Here is a 19,393-nt window from a genome sequence, read left to right on the forward strand (position 1 = left end):
TGTGATAAGTCTGCAAAAAATGTTTATTTATAAACTTTCAGGGGGAGTAAAACCTTGACTTTCTGTACAATCTTAAGAAAAAGCAGAAATGATGCGATCTCCAGCTGGTGTTTCGTTAATGCTGCGCCCTCATTCTGCGTCCCGACGTCCGAAGTCCACCCAGCCCTGGTAGTCCCGATCTGACATGCAGTCAGAGGTCATCACCTCTGTGAACAAACCATGCCTACATGAACCACACACAACACTTCAGTGCACAGATCTGAGGGTTTTCAGAAATTTCTGCCCGTTCCCTCCTCTGATTGTTCGACAAACCAACAAAAGAATATTCAGCATACCTGAAAGAGCTTGCATGATCTGTTTGGTCATTATCTCCCGATCATCCTCAGATAGGTGTGCACGTCTCTGTGCCCGAGATGCCGGCATCAGTCTGCCAGCCGAGTCTCGCGCTTTCTCCCTCTTGGCCAGAAGCTGCTGTAGGACATTCGTCTCTTTGTCTCCTCCGGCTGCAGACGTCTCAGGTGAGGAGGCTGCATCTGATACAAGCAGCGCCGCCAACAGTGCAAATACCACAATGATGTTCCCGGACATGTCTGTGCACAAGAAGAGAGAACAACTTCTGTCAGAGGCACATGTAAAATGACTTGAAAAAAAAGACAAACTGACTGTACCTGTGAGGACAGGATGAGATGTGAACACACCAAAGAAGGGTGGTGCCTCTGTGCAAATCTGTGGACTCTGTGTGCCGGACAGCTCTTTCGTGTCACATATATAAGCAGCGCAGCCTAAAATCAAAGACTGATAACAGCGTTCGCTGCAGAACATTAGATTGATTGAGAGACGGATACTTTAGAAGGAAGTGCGTAAAGGAACCACTCAGAGAAACCCATAATTATGCTTTTCACCAACCTGGAAAGGCCTCTTTGCACAGCAATAACAATAAAACAACTCAATGTGTTTACATAAGAAATCCAATACTCCTATAGAGCCTGTTGTCACCAACACAAAGAAACAAATGTAACTATGGAGCCGCTTTGGAAGATTTGCCTTAAAAGGTTGAAAGCCAGAAAGAATATGGCTATTTTTCAGTACATATTTCTAGATTTTTAACCCTTCTTGAGGGTTACATTTCATGTGAAAAATAAACTCTTTATTTTCATTCCTGAGGCACAAAAGCATGAAGTAAAACAAAACATTTTTCATATGTCTCCTGTGTTCTTATTTTTCTCTAAAGTGTTGCTGTGTTTCTCCTTTTATGAAACATGTTACAACTAAATGAGTTTCAGAAAACCAGCGCATTGTGTTTTCAATCCAGTTCTGTTTAGTTTTATTCATATATATGTATATAGCACCAAATTACAGCAAGATACAGTCCAATTCAAGCCAATTATTATCCATTTAATTGTAATACAATGATAATCCAATCAAATCAAATGAATTTAAAACCAAATCAGTCTAAAATACACATTGATGGTTTAGCTGAGGCTGTTTTATTGGTGAAGAATGAATACACGGCTCAACAGAGCGAGGACTGTCAGGCAGCCAGCTGAAAACAAACCTGGGGTTGTTCTTATTCTCTTCTATCAATGATGAATAATAAGCAGTTCTTAGAAGTTATTGAACAATCATGTGATCAGCTGCCGTCCCGTCATCGCTCTAAACGTTAAAATCTAACAGTTAAAACCTGCTTTTCTTTCTTTCTAGAAACAGATGTGCTTAAATTTAAGTTAACGTTAACTTTGAATCTCGTTTCTGGGTGGAGGTGATCATCTGTGGTCTGTACTTTCCAGATTTTATATTGTCACCCCAGATTACTTAAGCGCTGTTTACATACAGTATAGATTTTTTTGTCAAGTGGTCCAGTTCCTCTGTTTCCAGTTTGCAGTGACAACCTGTGCTGTTTACCAGCCTGTAAAGCAGAAATAACTCAAACACAGCCTTAAAACTAGATATGCCTTTTTTAACTCACATAAAGGAAGTCTCCAGGACTACTCTCTTAAACTTTTGTGCATTTAAGGCTATCAGGAACAACCTGTCTCAAGGTAATGCGGGATAATGAAGGCTGGACTGTGTGTTATGGTCGTAGCTTTCTCTCTCTTCTTATCCCCTTATCGTCTTGTTCCAGTTATACAACATCACTTGCTCCCCCACCAACTCTAAAAAATTTATTTGGTTTCTCTCCACTTTCAAGCATATCGAGATAAAAAACAGTTTCTCTGAATGAATAAAACTGAACTGAAGTCTTTTCTACCAGGCAGTAAAACCACCATAGTGCAAGATATTGCGACTAGTAAGTAAATCAAAGCAGCGATATAGCAAATTAGGAATAATCCTACAGGTTTTAATGATGTTACAGGCGGACTTTGGTCCTATAATGCTGTGCTGGAAAGGTAATCACAAATATCTGACATGTGTGTGACACATACCACCCAGTTAAATAAGATAAATGCCCTCATTCTGGAGATTCTTTCTCGCTTGACTAGGTGTCCCAATCAGTTTATTGCACACACACGCCCAGTTTATCAGGAAAGACTGGATCAGATGATCTTTGCTGCTTTAGTATTATCTTTAAAATTGTTCACTTGCATCTTCTCAGCTACATCCCTTTGGATAAGGACCCAAAGGGAACATTGGCTGCAGAAAAAAGCAAGTAAAATAATGTAAATATGGTTCTGCCATTTTAATTCATTATCAGAACTAAAGTTATGTTAAGATGCATCAGATTGACATTGAAGCCTGGCTTTTGAACTAAACTTAGTGACCCTTGGCATCCCCTGGACTGTGATAATATTGTAAATATACTTTTTGAACTATGGCTATCAACATGAATTAACAACTTGAATTAAAACCCAAAATCATTCATACTAACAAAATTTGATTCATAGTGAATTTCCTTTTGGTTCGTTATGGTGCCTAACAATGGTTTCAACGTCTACTCAGAGATAATTTTATGTTTTTTAGTAAAACTGTCGTGCCAGACGGGGCTGTGGTTGTGTACCAAGAGATCAGGAACCACCAGTCCTCAACAAATGGGCATAATTTGATGCCATTTATTATTATAAGAGCCTCAAAGAAGTAATGCAAAGAAACATTTTTCTCTTGCTGATATTGAGGTGTGGAGATTAAGAGGTTACATTTCTAATACTGTTGAAAGTGACAGAAGTGATTAAATAAAAGTGAGCGCATGACCATTCAGATACTTCCACATATGAGACAATGTGTGAATGACCCTCTTCCTCTTAAGATCCGCTTCAAACACAGTCAAACATGTACGGCTGAATTAACCAGGGTTGGTGTCATCTGTTGGTGGGCAGAGATGGGAGCAGGGCCAGATTAACATATTCCCCATTCACTGAATAAGGAAAACATGGAGATTCATAACTCTGCCATTTTAAGCTGTACGTTTGTGTGTGTGAGGCAAAAACTTATAAAAAATACAATTTTAAGGAAAACATTTCAAGGAGTTTTATAGGGTATTAAAAACTCCTGGAGTGGGATTTTAGTATAACTAGGTTTTTTGCCCCATTGGCTGAAAAACAACCCCAAAGCACTGCTTAATCATGGATATGGTGTTCTTATGGTTTAGGCCTTTTCTTTCATTCACCAACTGAAAATCATGTATAAAACTCATTTGATTTAACTCAAACACAGAATAGATGACCAAGAGCATGTGTCTTTGTCCAGATGAACTTTTTCAGAGGCGAGTCAAGCTTTTGTGTGCCTGAGTTGGTAAAGTGCTCCTCCATGCTGGAGCCATAAGACTTTGTCAGTGGAGTTTCTTCATGTTTCTCACTGTTGGATTTGGCTTCATAGTCCGACCTCGTTTTATGGGCAGAAACAACATACAACAAGAGATTGGCTCAGTTCGTGCTGGAGAGGAGAGGGGTTATTAAGGGGAAATTTGGCTCTGGGTTTACCAGTAAAAAGAAGCGGGAGGCATGGGAAGAAATATACCTCAGCATGAATGCATATTGTTCCCAGCAGTGTGTCGCTCTACTGAGGATTGCGAGAAGCGATGGTATGCCCTGCAATCACAGTAGGCTCGAGATTGCAGATTTTAAAAGAACCGTCGTGGCGACAGGTATGTCCATAATTAACATTGCTTGTAATTATTTGCATGCCTTGAATGTACATTTAGTAAAGGCTACAGTGACATGACACGTTGTGAATGAAATTGAAATGTAATTTGTTGTAGGAGGATCTGCACCAAAGCCATTTGCATCACGCCATAGATTTAGCCTATATCTCTTCATCAATTCGCAGTCCTCCATTGTCTCCAAAACATTTCGTATCGCTGCAGCCATTTTCTGATTCATTGTGAATAAGTCTTACTGAGTTAGGAGTCCTCTCGAGGGCTTTTAAGCTCTCCTAGAGTTAGGTGCTACTTTTAGGCCTAAAATCCTTTATGAATTGCTCTTGGTGAAAAAAACCCTAAATTTACAACTGACACGCCCATTATTTTTAGTTTCTCCTAAATTCGCCAGTTAGGAGCTACTTTTATCCCTAAAATCCTTTGTAATTTCAATGGATATATTTGTCATTGACAGATGTAGTCGTTCAATGTCTACCAAGCAGATTACTGGAAAAGATTCAGGGAGTTCTACTGTGTAAAGGCCAAGGATGCAAACCACTGTTGGATGTGTTTAACCTTTTTCAGACAGCACTGGATAATAAGTTACCAAAACACCTTGATCAGCATTGCCACAAGGGTTCAAGAGTACCTTTTAAAATCATTTACACTTCACTGCTGCTGCTGAGGTCAGATGAATCCACTTTTCAGCTACTTTTGGGAAAACAATGACATTCTGCCTCTCCATACCAAAGTTGAGATATACCATCAAGATTGTTATCAGAGAAAGCTGCTAAAGCCAAGGTCTGTGATATGGGAGTTCACTCCGGACGCTTCTGCACACACCCATTAGGTTTTCAAAACCTGCTAAAGCATACCACTCCTGTTAAGCTTGATGCTATCTCCATCCTTTGTGGACTTATAAAGCACCGAGCTGTCTCAGACGAAATCACCCCACAGGTCAGCGCCCCAGCCTCTCGCCATGTCTTCATCAACCATCCAGCACAGCAACATCTACAACACCGGGACCATCACCCGAGGAGGATGGATGCAGGGACGCATCTCCCACGCACCCAGCGTGTACGGCGGAGCGGGAGGCTTCGGGACCCGCTTCTCGCAGTCCCAGTCCAGCTACTTCTGCTCCTCAGGGTCACTGACTTCCTACGGCCAGACCATGGTGATCAAGGATGGGAAGCTGACGATGCAGAACCTTAACGACCGTCTGGCCTCCTACCTGGAGACGGTGAGACATGGTGGCATAGCTCCAGATGGCAACTTTAAACTCAGACAAGCTAAATGCATGCTATTTAATTTCTGCACCACCGCAACAACAACATAAACGACCACCAATTTGAACTCATTTAGTTGAAATATTACTAAATGTTCCTCTTCTGAATATGATCCAGCTTGTAACTTTACAGTAGCTACTATCTTACTTTCACATGCAGTTTGCAGAGCTTTGCAACTCCAATCTGTTTTTCCAGCCTAATTTAATCTCATTGCACAACAGAGGCATCAATAACTGAGTGTGGTTTGTAATTAACATATGGATGCTACAGGAGATTAATTTATATATATTTAAGCAAAGATCCACATAGGATAAATAGTAAATGTAGTCATTCACAAGAATATTTATGACAAAATATCCATATTCATATCTATAGGAACAAGAAGTTCAACCTGAGAGGTAATTTAATGAGAACCCTAAAGTTGATTTTCATGCTTTTGCAGGTTGCAGTTGAACTAGAAGTGAAAAAACAGCCAGTTTTTAAAAAAAACAAAAAAAACATAGAGCACTATATTATTAATTAAACAATTATAGGTACTAATGAATTGGTTTGTGACTTAAAAACAAACACAATGTGGTAATATCACCAAAATATAATTTAAAACTTATAGTACATTTTACTTTATTAAAGTTTGAGTCGAGCTCTAAAATAATTAGGTTGTTTTGACATGTTATCACACTTTTATTTAATTAAAGTATCTGATTCAACACTGACAGGGACATGACCTTTATGAAAGAATATCATGTTAAATAAATAGAAAAATCTAACAAGTTTAAATGTAACAGTTAAAAAGCTGATTGAACAGATAGTAACTAATGTTGTTTCTATAAAGCTACACAAAGAAAGCCTCAGAAACTGACAGATTGTGTGTGTGTGTGTGTGTGTGTGTGTGTGTGCAGGTGCGTTCTCTGGAGGCGAAAAACAGGGAGCTGAAGCTGAACATCTCAGAGTTCTGTGTGAAGAAAATTGATGTTTCCAAAGACCTCGGCCGCTACTTTTCCAGCATCTCTGACCTGCGAGCAGAGGTACCGCTCGTATTTTACCCCCCAGTGACCAGGAACCAGACGTCCATTCGTGCTGTGGGCACGTGTGCAAATATTTAACTACAGACAAATCTGACAATGAAGAGCAGGTTCACTGTAGCTTTTTCCATCGTTAAGCTTTCAGTGATGTTTAATCTGAGTCAAATTTTTCAGTTTTTGATACAAAAGCTGAGTTTGTTGGACTCATGTAACATGACAACAATAACTATTATAAATCCAGATTTTATTTCCAAAACCAATCTTTTCTCAAATAAAAGATCCATGAGAGGATTCTTAAAAGAACATGTTGGTTTGAACTCTTTAAATCCAGTACTGATGTCACCGAACATCCCGACAACAACATCCAAATAAAACTGAATTCCTGCAGTTCAAAAGGTGAAGAATAACAAGTAGATATTCATCAAATAAACATACATTGTTGATACAGTGATATTCATCTGTGTTCAGGTTAATTAGTATAGCTTATTTGAGCTTAATCAACTTCAACTATTCATAGCTGATCCTGTTTGCTGTCTTATTAGTGACTGAGGTACAGTATCCTCTGTGATTACTCACTTTCTTATGGCTCCACTGTGCACATATTCCAGTTGGGTGCTGATCTGTTTCATTATAGCTTACAGCTGAGACACCTACACTCATAACAATCAACAAACCTGAAATTTTTATTGACTAAATACAAATATGATTGCATAACATAAATGCGTTTAGGTCTGTTGAATGATTCATTCTTGTTGGTCACGCATAAAACCAAACACTTAAAATGATAACTTGTTGAATGAACATGATAAAATCTTCAGAAGAAATTTGGACGCAGTTATGTTGCTATATTTAAACATCAAAGTAACACAAAAGAAGTTTGTGAACCTTAAAACTATGTGCTTCTGACTTGTTTTGAAGTATGCTGACATTTCTTGCCCTGAGACCGTCCTTGAGCTCCTCGGGGCTGAGATATCAAACTCTAAGGCTTTAGTTTCCAGTCCTGCACCACACAGTTTTGCTTTATGATCACTGGATGTTTTTGTGAGATTTTGATGCCGTCTTTGTGGCCTTTTCATCAATGTGTATGACTCGCAAGGAGATTTGTTTTATGACAGCAGTGTCACATTGCTCAGCTGTAGGGGGAGCCAAATAGCAAAAATCTAGCCAATGCCACTTTAAGCAGTTCTGATTTTATTAAATAATATGTTTGGGTTGGGTCAACATAATTTACAAGATCGATGAAACTTATCAACTACGACTGGGACTCAATTTTAAGTGCATGGCTCGAACTAATTTTACATGAGTTGTAATACTTATTCACGTAACATTGACAAAATATTTGTTCATAAAACAAGATTCAGTTTGATTTTAGTGGAGATTATGTTAAACCAACTGATATGTGTTAAGTGGACAAAGCGGATGTACTTGATGTTAAAAGAAATCAAACTGATTGTGTGGAAATTTGTTCTGTTTTTTTGTTGCTAATTCAACATGTCTTTGGATGTATTCTCCAACATTTTCACCCCTCGTTTTCCAGCCCAACCCCTTCTCAGCTCATGGATGTGTTTCAGTTTCATTCTGTACATTTTGGTTATGCAATAATACGTATTGGTTTAATGACAGCAGTAATGTTGTGTCTAACCCTGTATGTTGACACTTTTATTTCTTGATATCTACTTAGATTCTTAAACAGAATTTCCACTTGCTCAATTCCCTCCAAAATGACGTGTAGATATACTCTTATTTCCATTGTTTACATCAAGGAAAATGTCATTGTTGTTTTCTAATTGATCATTTTCCACATCTTCTAAAATCTTGTACTTGTGAGAGCTGAAAATCTACTGGATGCGATAACAGTGTTTTTTTTATTGACCTCTCCTCTATCCACTGAAAGATAGCCTGTGGAGAGTATCGAATAAGTCTTTTATTTTCTTTCCATTTAGATTGCAAGAGGATGTTCAAACAATGAAAGATTCCTCCTGCAGATCGACAATAACAAAATGGCAGCAGATGAATTCAAAATGAGGTAGGTTGATGTTTCTGTGTTGCTTCATGCTGTTCTTCATATCCATTGTGCAATTAAATCATCTTGATAAAAAAGGTCTTAAAATTAGACATGTACAACCTCAGATGAATAATGAATCATGACATATTACACAGCTCTCTAAAGGTCCCACCACAGCATTTCAGTCGGTTGAGGTCTGGACTTTGACTGGACCTTTGCAACACGTTGATTCTTTTCTTTTTCAGACATTCTGTTGTAGATTTGCTGCTGTGTTTGGGATCTTTGTCCTGTTGATGAGCCAGTTTCAGCCAAGCTTTATCTGTCAGACAGATGGCCTCACATTTGACTCTAGAATGCTTTGGTATCCAGAGGAGTTCATGGTGGACTCAATGACTGCAAGGTGCCCAGGTCCTGTGGCTGCAGAACAAGCCCAGATCATCAGTCATTGTGTTAAAACACCCCTGAATGCTGCAGACTGACAAACGTCTGCTGAGCATGATCACTTTTGCAACAACACATAATCAGTCGGTCTAATCCCAAAAATCACTGAATCAACTTGCCAGCAGTAAGGGTGGGCTTTTTATAGACTGCTTCTGAATTTTGGCTTAGTTTTAGTTAGATTTATAATGACAGCTTGTTATGTGTGGTGTTGTTTTTCATCTGATATTTTCCTATTTTCAAGACATGGTAAGGAGCAGAATATTTTCAAGTCATTATGATATTTATTATGATCAAAACCTTGATGGAGGGAATTGATGCAAAGGGTGCTTTCTTTTTCAGATGACCGCATACAAATAATAGAAGACAAATCCAGTATTCATTTAAGAATGTAATTTAACTCATAACCACCAGGTGTCACTTTTACCTTTCCCTCTGAACACTCTGACTCCTCCTGGCAAAACTTGAGCTTGTGTAACCTTATTTTCCTTAAGTGGAAACAGATTGTTGCTGCACAAGAGACCTTTGGTGGGGTGATTAGTTTAGTTTACTCAGAAAATAAGCAATAATCTGGTTATAGCCCAAAATCAAGGTACATGATAAGATGCCATTTATAAAAAATGAGTTGGGAAAATGGAAACATTGGATGTGACAGAAGCAAGAAGAGAAAAGCTTTGTGAATATACACACAAAGTGAATATGCATCATACATAGTTTCTTTATGCTCTAAAAAGTGAAAATGTGGTTCACTGGAGAAGCTGGAACCTTCAACGACAAGAGACCTCCAAAAATCTGTGTTCATTTGCTGTAGGTGTGACTCAGTGTTTAACTCGGCCCTCCTTTCACTGCTTCTGTGCTTTTTTCCTTTAACACACTGACTGTGCTTGTCATCAGTGGTATTAAATGTTAATCCGCCTTGAACACACATCCACAACTATGTGCAGGAGAGCAATATCATGTTTGGGCAGCAAAGACAGGAGTTTTTCACCTTCTACACAGTTTCTGTTACTCTGCATGACAAACACACACACACACACACACAAAAACTAATTTACACAACATATATTGAGAAAATGTCATATTTGCCTTCCAAGTGCCAGGCTAACTTGAGGATATTTGTGCTTTTGCAGTTCTTTGTGAAAGTTTGATTACCAGAGAAAGCAGTGTGGGTAATTTACCTCATGTTTGTCTGCACATCATGAGGAAGTGAATATTTTCCTTCAGCTGACTACAATTATCTCTATTATTACCACAGTATGAACAGTTAAGGCTTTCACTGTGAGCACACGGGCTCTTCATCACACATGGGCTACTTCATATTCTATCAATGGAAGACAAAGTGAGTGCATAACTTCCTAGTTCTTGCATACCATCTCAGCAGTAAATTTCCAGACCTCTCAGAGAATCAAGACATTGCATGAATGTTTTCTCTTTCTAAAAGGTGTGGTCGATACCTTCGGGGTATTGCATCAGAGTAGCAGTATGGGCTTGCAGGAGCACACACAAACACACCAGCGCTGTCCAGTGACACCTGATTCAGATGCAGCAGTGAGTCATCTTGACTGTCACTGCTCCAACAAGCGATAGAAAGGGAGATATTGCCTTAGGTTGGCTCATACATGAATGATCCACACCCACACAAAAGCTCACCGGGTTATTTCTCACGAATGAGCACATTTCTAACATAATATTCCTGTTATCACAAGCTGCGGTTGTTTCTGTCACCAGGACACTTTGTACCCTGACTTAAATGGTCATTTTACCTTCCCATTCAGATGAAAAGTGTGTGACACAGTGAATACTGTGTGTTAAATAAATTTATGACTGTGGTTTTGGCTAACGACACGCCTCACACTTATGTGACAAAGTAGTCCTTTGTATGGACCAAAGATCAATTAGTGATGTTTGGTTACTTACTATGTTCAATAGTCCGTTGAATGAAAAAAGTGATAAGATTCAACTTGCGTAAACTCCCTTCATACTCCACACATACTCCAACCACAGCCACGCCTTGCTTTATCATCACACATACCAGCACCTTTAATCATTCATTTCACATGAAAGAATAACAGTATCTTTACTACCAAGATGAGTAAATGTGTGCGCCGCTTGTTGGCGTAAAACCAATTCACAAGGTGTGTAACACAAGAAAATCAGAACACGAATGCAAAGTGGGTACATTCAGACATTTGCAAAGGTTTTAGCTTTTATTTGCAGATTTGCTAATGTTCTTTTCACTTGCAACTTCTTGTTTCACAATCAGTACACAAACACTTTCTTATCTGTCAACTAGTGTGCAGCTCCACAGAGACTCTGCTTAGTGACTAGCAAACGCACAATAACCAGACTTCTGGTCACAAACCTCAATCGGACTTTTATGTGATTCCCTGTTGTGGGTTTTGTTTCCCACAAAGAAATCCATTTCACTTCCTATGCATGCACAAACAGCTGAAAAATAAGTTTCCTACATTCCAGGAAACTTGTCCAAGCGGCCGATATTTGAACATTTGATCCTCTTTGTGCCTCTGTGCCCGTGACAACAACAAAGTAAGATACAATCAACAAAGGATACAATCATTCGGGGAAGCAAAGGTTTCAAAATACTTTTTCGTTCTGTGGGAGAAGTGTGAAATTGTTGTGTTCATACTTTTAGCAGAAAGTCACCTCATTTGAAAGGATTTGCTTATCAATTAGTGACATTTTTTTACTATTTTTCCAAGCAAATTCCTTCAGTTGAATCATGTTTCGGGTCTTTTTTGTGCGTGCACTTCATGTTTTGTAGCTCCCCACAATATGTCAATGGCATTCAAGTCATGTATTTGACTTGATTCTTCCAAAACCCTCCATTTCTTGGTTGATTTGATTGTGTGCTGAAGACACTTATCTTATTTAAAAGTCCACCACCTGAACTCTCACAAAGATGACCTCACATTATCCTCAAAGGCACTTTAATATGATGCTGAATATGATGATAGATTTGTAAGCTTTCCAGGCCCGGAGGCAGCAAAACAAGTCCAGACCAAAAGATTTCCACCGATATGCTTCATAGCTAAGGCCAAATAACTTTGATTCGTCTGTGTAGAGCACATTATTCTCAGTAAACCGCATACACACGTCTTACCACACAATATACACAAGTAATAAAATGGGCAATTATGTGCAATTATGTTACAACAGGCCCATATTTTACATGCTGAACCTAGAATTGAATCTTTTATGTTCTCAGACATTCATTTCTCTTCAGATGTTCTGCTATTGTGCTGAGTTTGCTGACTGTCAATTCTAGACAAACAGCAGTCATTTGAGATCCACACTTGCAGATCATTTTCAGTGAAAAACGTATGGATAATTAATTTAATTAGATGTTTTTTTAATCCCTTGCCAGACTCACAGGCATCCACAGCTTTTTTTCTCAAAGAGAGCAGTTCAGATCTTGGCATTATGACACAAGAGTTCCCACAGCAAAGAGAATATCTAACTTTACGATAGAGGGTTACTTCACGATGGTGGTGCTTTTCTATTGGGTGAACAGTAGGGAGGACTCTCATAGACCATCTCTGAACCACCGCTTTCACACAATGAACAGTTAAAAGTGTCACACTGTTTGCATATACACTGATGGTGCACAAAACCACTCTTATATGTTTTATAAAGGAACAGACTGTGAAATGTGACAAACAAAATAACGAATAGTAACTGAAATGCACTGACTTAATGCGTTTTGCCAGTCTGTTCAGAAAGGGATTATTCACATTTATTGTGTTTCAGTTCTATTAGCAGCTATTCATTGCAGTGTCCAGAGTACTGTATGGATGTACTCTATGGGGATCTATTGTATTGTACAGATTTTTAGTAATTTCATTAATTTACGGTACACAAAAAATGTTTTACACATTAAACAGTGAAGTAACTGAAACTAGCTGAGAGTGAATTTAAAGCAAAAGAGCTAAAAAGCAATGATGCAGAGATGCTAAATGTCCTATAAAACATCTGATAAGGTTTAGTTTAATCTTATTTATATCATATTCTTCATCTTTCCATATCTTTTTTCTTTGATGTGCAAAGCAGAGAGAGACTTCTGATGTAACTGTTGCCTTTACTGCCTGGAGGAAAGTAGCTCTGTGTTGACTTAAGTCATTTCTGATAACCATTGATTTGTTTGTTTAAGTGTCTTCAAACTGTCAAATTAAAACTTTCTTTCATACCTATACTATTCTCACTGTTGCAATGGTATATTTTATTTAGTAAGTTGGTGTTAGTCTTTAAGTTCCTTGGATGTGAGTTAGTCTCACAGCTTGTCACCCAGCATAAAACATAACCATTGAACTGTTTCACAGTGTATTGGTGATCTATCTCACGTTAACGTGTCTCTGACAGTATATTTGTCTCTACTGGAAGTGCAAAGGACACTCATTTCGGAAGCAAGCCAGGGCATGATGAAGTGCAACTTGGCTGAACAGATGTGTGAAAGATTGTCGTGATGATGTGCAATGGGGTCTGAAATTAGTCAGCATTGTGGACATAATCTGTTGATGAATAGCACACACTTATGATGAGTTTGTAACCTAAAAATGATAAGAAGCAGCAAAAATGAGCATCTGGTTTGCATTCGCCTAAATTGTACACATGCACACTTTGCCACAGCCATTTGACTGTTTGAGGTAATAAAAAAACTAACCAAAAGCACATGGCCAGAGATACAATACACGCTTTGTTGCTACACTTGCCAGTATTAGCATAATGAATCCAGAACTGGATGGAAATGTCTAAATCCCTCAGTTTTTAGAAAATCAAAGCTACCCTTCCTCCAGTTTGATGCAAAACAGTTCCTCAAGGCATTGTAAAAGTACTTTGTGATAGAAAGAAGCGAACAGGCAAGAGCTTGTTCTTTTTTGGGCATGACTAATGTGCCAGAGCACAATTCCAAGACCATTGCATGCAGTCAAATCCATGGTGAGCTTTCAAGTTGTTCTGTGCCCAGTCTTGAGTGAGGCTAAGACTCATCACAAACTGCTGTAAATCCCCTCTCAAACTTCCAACCCTGCAAGCTATTACACAACAAAAAGAGAAATGAGTTCAAGATGTAAAAGCTGATTTATATAGAATGCTATCCTGAGAAAAAAAGCATAGCTTTTGTGGAAATGTGTATGTTGGATGAGGTCCAGGTGAAAACTGTCAATACTGACTCATTTTACTGAGTATGCAAAACAGGTTGGGTTTCACAGCATGGTTGTTTTGCAGAAGAATTATGCTACAGATTTAGTAAAGTTGCACCATCTGTGAATGTGTGAACGTTAACCTGACAGATTTGAGTGAATAATGAGGCAGACAGTAACGGGTGGGGCTGTTACTATTTACTGAATATCTTTCAGAAACAAAAGAAAAGGATTCACAAAGAAGCTCTGTCTTTATGCACATTGTTTAGAGCATGGAATAAATGTTTTGTAATCTAATAGAGCCATTTTGTCTTTCATGAGGTGTCAGTGAAGTGTTGTGTGTTAGTTTCAGGGTTTGATTTGAATTCAGGAAAACTTATAAAGAATAAAGTTTCTTGTTTTAATGGTTCCACAGGAAGAATCGGGAGGATATGTGTGAGAGGTGGGGCATATCACTTTGGTTGGGCTCGCCCCATCAGGCCTAGATGGCTCCACCCACACTAGAGGCATCAGTGGTGTGCAGGATAAAAAGGGGACAGCAGCAGAACTTTGCATCTCAGCCACCTCCTTCTCTCCCAGGCAATTAGACCTCCTGAGCAGTCTTCACAATGAACACCATGTCAAGATCCGGCGGCCTGTCAAGTGCTTATTCTGGGCGCTCCTTTGGTGCGCGAAGCATGGGTGGAGGCTCAGTTCAGAGATCATATGCCTCAAGTGTGTATGGTGGTGCAGGAGGAACTGGAGCAAGAATCTCTGTTTCCTCAAGTAATTTTGGATCTGCAGGTGGTGCAGGTGGTGGTTATAGTTTTGGAATGGGGGGGGGTTCAGCCTTCGGTGCAGGCTACGGTGTAGATGGCGGCGTTGACCTCCATGTCGGAGCAAACGAGAAGGCCACCATGCAAAATCTGAACGACCGGCTGGCCTCTTACCTGGACAAGGTGCGCAGCCTTGAGAAGGCCAACGCTGAGCTTGAGCTTAAGATCAAACAGTTTTTGGAGAGTAAAGCTGGCCCTTCTGCCCGTGACTACTCAGCTTATGAAGCCACCATTGCTGACCTGCAGGGAAAGGTATGTTTCATGGTTTGTGAATGACATATCAAAGAATGTTACTCTGTAATTTCTCATGCAATGCATTCATGAATGACATTACTGTTTATAGGATCTATTTACAGTTGGTGACAATTTGATGAGAGTAATGTTGTACATTTCTTCATTACACAGATCCAGGATGCCGTTCGTGTCAATGGAGGCATCTTCCTGGCCCAGGAAAATGCAAAGCTGGCAGCAGATGACTTTAGAACCAAGTGAGTATCAAGAACAGAGACAACATGTGTTTAAGATTTGGTGCACCTGGAAAACTGTAAAGCTATACTGATAATAAATGGAAGATGTTGTAATGAAATGTCTGACCTCTTGGTACCTCACAGGTACGAGAATGAGCTTGGCATGCGCACATCAGTGGAGGCAGATATCGCTGACCTAAAGAGACTGCTTGATCAGCTGACATTAGCCAGATCGGACCTAGAAATGCAAATAGAAGGCCTCAGGGAGGAGCTGATCTTCCTGAAGAAGAACCACGAGGAGGTGAGTACAAAACCCATCGGCTCGGTCAAATGTGGCATAAAATCTCCTCAGACAACAACAAAGTGTACCTGTTTGTTCAACAGGAAATGGCATCTATCAGGAGCCAGATGACTGGTCAGATCAATGTGGAGGTGGACGCAAAACCACAGGTAGACCTGACCAGCATTATGGCTGAGATCCGTGAGCAGTATGAGGCTGTGGCTGCAAAGAACCAGAGAGAACTCCAGTCCTGGTTTGATTCAAAGGTGAGACTGGAGAAAAAACTTGGCTGTCTGAACTGAGTAATTTAACCTTGTCTGCATAGATTTGTTTAAAAGTATGTGGTGATTCATAACTCTGATATTCTGCCATGTCTACTGCAGTCAGAGACTCTGACCAAGGAGGTGACACAGAGCACAGAAATTCTGCAAACATCGAAGTCAGAAATCTCTGAACTCCGTCGCACGTTGCAAGGCCTGGAGATCGAGCTACAGTCACAACTAAGCATGGTAAATGATAAAGATCTGGCTTTACTCTTCACTCCTTTGCATCATTTATCAACCTCACCTTCAGTTTATTAATTATTTCTTCTCTCTTGCCCCTTCTCCTCAGAAATCAGCGCTGGAAGCCACTTTGGCTGAAACAGAGTCACGATATTCTATGACGCTCCAAGGTCTCCAGATGCAGGTGACAAGTCTCGAGGAGCAGTTGATGCAGCTGCGTACTGACATGGAACGGCAGAGCCAAGAGTACAAGATGCTGCTCGACATCAAGACGAGACTGGAGATGGAGATCGCAGAATACAGAAGGCTTCTGGATGGAGAGGGCAGGTAAGGAAAAAGGAGAACAGAAAGTAACAGCAAGCTTTGTAAATTGATACTTTGTCATGATTTTAATGAGCACAATATATTGTTTGTCTCTACAGTGTTGGCACTAAAGAGATCTCTTCAACAAGAAAGGTTATAGTTGTCACAGAGGAGATTAAAGACGGCAAGGTGGTCTCCTCAACTACCTCTTAACCTGTCTCACAGAAAACAGGGGCAACACCCTAAGGCTACAAGTCACCACCTGAACTATTGCTTCTTCATTCAAATACAAGTGTGAATGCAATAAAAGCCTCTCAGTTGACCTCTATCGTGTCTCATTTGTGTGTAAATAATTCCTAATACTGTCATAACTACTATGTTCTGGGTTCATAAATCGATATCAGTGTGCATCTTTATCCTAGATCTAGTCTAAACTCTTACCTGAATTAAATCATAATAGCTTGAGGCTGATTTAATGTTTTTGAAATGCAACGATGGACAGACAAAGAAAACTGAGGCTGTGAATACAAGGCTGCTGACAGGAACACACTCTAAAACAGCTCAGCAGAAAAAAAACCTTACAAAACCACCATTTAATCTGAGTTACAATATGTGCTCAGACTCTCAGGCAGTCCAGAGATTGCATCACCAGGTGGCAGAAGTAGGCTGCAAGTCGTGTCTAACATCCTGCAGTCAGACAGCCGTGTCAGTTTTCAAGTTTCATGCTCAGTTCACCATCCAGTCCACACCCCGAACCAGCTTGAAGATGCAATGTCATGATACATTTTTCACATTTATCTATTTTTTCCAGCTGTAATATGAAGCTTCTGGCCCATTGTTTCCACCCCCTAATGCTGTATTTACTTTTACGTGGGAGCACAAAACTTTTTCCCTGTACGTACATGCTGGGATCCAATAGGTTCCAGCCCCTCTTTAGACGGAAGTTGCATCAATCAAATTAAGATAACATAACATAACATAAGAACACAAGAACACATGTTGATAAGATTTCATTCAACCCGACAGGGGAGATTAATATGTTACAGGTGAGTCAAGAGTAACATCAGTAAAAAAATACACACAAAGATAATACTGATAAATTACCAATGATATATTTAGAATTAACTGAAGACAAAAGGACACTATATAGAAACTTGAGTGTCATGATTGGGTGTCAAAAATTGTATTTGAGGCTTAATATCAATGGCCTACAGGGCTGCCAATTTTTGAGTTGAGCTTGAAGTGAGAAAGCTTAGGTATGCAGGTAATCATTTGTCCTTTCTATAGAATTAGTTCTTATTCACATTCAGGGGCCGGAGACTAAGCAAGGCCTCAACCCTGGCCATCTAGTGAGGTTAGCAGCTACTCTATCTGGGCTCCTATATCCTCTGAGGCTGGTGCAGAAGTAAGGTGCATGTTCCTCAGTACAGCTGACAACAAGGCATTAAGAAGCTGGCTTCATTGGTCTAGTAAATTGGATACAAGTGGGTTAAATGAGGAGAATGCACAGTGTTGTGGTGGCTAGTATTGTCACCACACAGCAATAAGGTTCTTGGCACAAATCTCATGTTCTCCCTGTGTATGCGTGGGTTCTCTCTGTTGTTTGTCTCTGTGTTGACCCTGTGATGGACAGGTGACCCGTCCAGGGTGTACCCTGCCTCTCGCCCAAAGCCAGCTGGAATAGGCTCCAGCTCCCTGTGACCCTGTACTGGATTAAGTGGGTATAGAAAATGGATGGATGGATAGTTAGTTAAATGAGGAACTTTCAAACAAAGGGGCTCTAAAATAATTGCCAGGGTTGTGCTTTTGGGTAATTTTTCACTTGCTGGTGACTTCAGATACCCTAACATGAAATTAGAGGTGAATCACTGGCCTCTTGGCCTTCCAAATGGCTGCACAGTTCTGTGGCACACATTGCCCATAATTGGTATCACAATAATCCAGAAGATGTTTCTCACTTTCTTTATGATTGTTCTAAAAACTTTGTTTGTGCTCCCTATGCTGCTCTGTCCTGCCTGTACATGCTCAGTCAATTTTTTGCCATGTCTTCAGTTATCGGTTATCAGTCATCGGTTTTTCACAGCATTAGTAAATCAATTTGTTGTTTGAGAGCATGAGAAAAGAGGGAATTGCATGAGTCTCACTCAGCTAGTTGGCAGACCTGTTCACTTCTGGTTTCAAAATGGTAGTTAGCAAATGGATGACGCCATTGTCTGTCCACAACATACAGTTTATGGCTCCATAGGCTCCCATTAAAAATGGTCATTTTTTCCCCCTCAAGATATAATAGTGGGTTTTACCACTTTTATGGATCCAGTTCAGAGGAGCTTGTGAAAATAACCACATAATCAAGTAGGCTTTATGCTTAGGTATGTTGGCTGGCCTGATAGATAAACTTGGGAACAAGTGATAGAGACTAAGAAGGCAAGATAAGCCAGGAGAAAGGGGAGTCTCATGTTTGTGCTTATAGTCATCACGTCTTATCTGTTGTCGGCATAGCTGGTTATACATTTTACAGAAAGAGAGGTGCTTTTTTTTTTTAAATTAATTTATCTATTCATTGTAAGTAATTAGGTAAATTTGCACATGACGAAGCAAGTTAGTGCTGGCTTTATCCACTCTTTTATCCAAACCTGGTCTCTCCTGGCATTAAAAAATGACTTTATGTAGCTCAGACTTGGTTGAAAATAGCTGGAAACATACAGGAAAATATTCTCCTGATCGTTTCAAGACATTTTCATGTGGAAATGTTCCACATTCTCGATTTAAGTTAACAGATGAGATTGTCACATCCACTTAAACCTGCTTTCTGTACCAACTCCCTGGAGAGATACCATGGTTTTACTGGCTGAGTTATTGACATTCCTATCAGATTAGATGCTAAATTCAAAGTAAATACACCATAAATCTGATTTCTCCAAATGACTAAACCTTTGACCTTTTTAACAACATGTATGTAAATGTGCTAAATACTGACTGAAGCAGTAGTAGGAAAACTCGTGAATATGTTTGTCCTGATACAATGTGGATAGTGTAAAAAGAAGGTGAA

The 19,393-nt window shown here is 39.6% G+C and overlaps 2 protein-coding genes across 3 annotated transcripts; one reads left to right on the forward strand and one right to left on the reverse strand.

The window, feature by feature from the left end:
• Positions 1-21: 21 nt before the first annotated feature.
• LOC140304972 (cholecystokinin) lies at positions 22-842 on the reverse strand. 2 transcript variants are annotated; one of them, XM_072383760.1, is made up of 3 exons: positions 669-842; positions 336-590; positions 22-206 (listed from the first exon to the last, which is right to left on the reverse strand). In XM_072383760.1, the coding sequence occupies exons 1-3, from the start codon at positions 820-822 to the stop codon at positions 130-132; spliced, it is 486 nt and encodes a 161-aa protein (XP_072239861.1). In that variant the 5' UTR covers positions 823-842; the 3' UTR covers positions 22-129. The 2 variants fall into 2 exon arrangements, with proteins under 2 accessions (XP_072239861.1, XP_072239862.1); XM_072383761.1 differs by having other exon boundaries at positions 114-223.
• A 13,675-nt stretch (positions 843-14,517) lies between these two features.
• Positions 14,518-16,665, forward strand: krt15 (keratin 15). The gene is made up of 7 exons (XM_072384360.1): positions 14,518-15,043; positions 15,197-15,279; positions 15,403-15,559; positions 15,643-15,804; positions 15,922-16,047; positions 16,151-16,368; positions 16,464-16,665. Exons 1-7 carry the CDS (start codon positions 14,585-14,587, stop codon positions 16,555-16,557), a joined length of 1,299 nt encoding a protein of 432 aa, XP_072240461.1. The 5' UTR covers positions 14,518-14,584; the 3' UTR covers positions 16,558-16,665.
• Positions 16,666-19,393: the final 2,728 nt, after the last annotated feature.

This window comes from Leuresthes tenuis, unplaced genomic scaffold, assembly GCF_036924035.1.
Source record: "Leuresthes tenuis unplaced genomic scaffold, fLeuTen1.0.hap1 SCAF_4, whole genome shotgun sequence".
Classification (NCBI taxonomy): domain Eukaryota; kingdom Metazoa; phylum Chordata; class Actinopteri; order Atheriniformes; family Atherinopsidae; genus Leuresthes; species Leuresthes tenuis.

Bases quoted from the DNA above. Each gene is read 5' to 3' on its own strand.
- krt15 (XM_072384360.1), top strand. From the start codon at position 14,585: ATGAACACCATGTCAAGATCCGGCGGCCTGTCAAGTGCTTATTCTGGG. The intron at 15,044-15,196 runs GTATGTTTCATG...TTCATTACACAG, and splicing joins TTGCTGACCTGCAGGGAAAG to ATCCAGGATGCCGTTCGTGT. The intron at 16,048-16,150 runs GTAAATGATAAA...CCTTCTCCTCAG, and splicing joins TACAGTCACAACTAAGCATG to AAATCAGCGCTGGAAGCCAC.
- LOC140304972 (XM_072383760.1), bottom strand. From the start codon at position 822: ATGTTCTGCAGCGAACGCTGTTATCAGTCTTTGATTTTAGGCTGCGCT. The intron at 591-668 runs GTACAGTCAGTT...TCTTGTGCACAG, and splicing joins ATCTCATCCTGTCCTCACAG to ACATGTCCGGGAACATCATT. The intron at 207-335 runs GTATGCTGAATA...GTTTGTTCACAG, and splicing joins GATCATGCAAGCTCTTTCAG to AGGTGATGACCTCTGACTGC.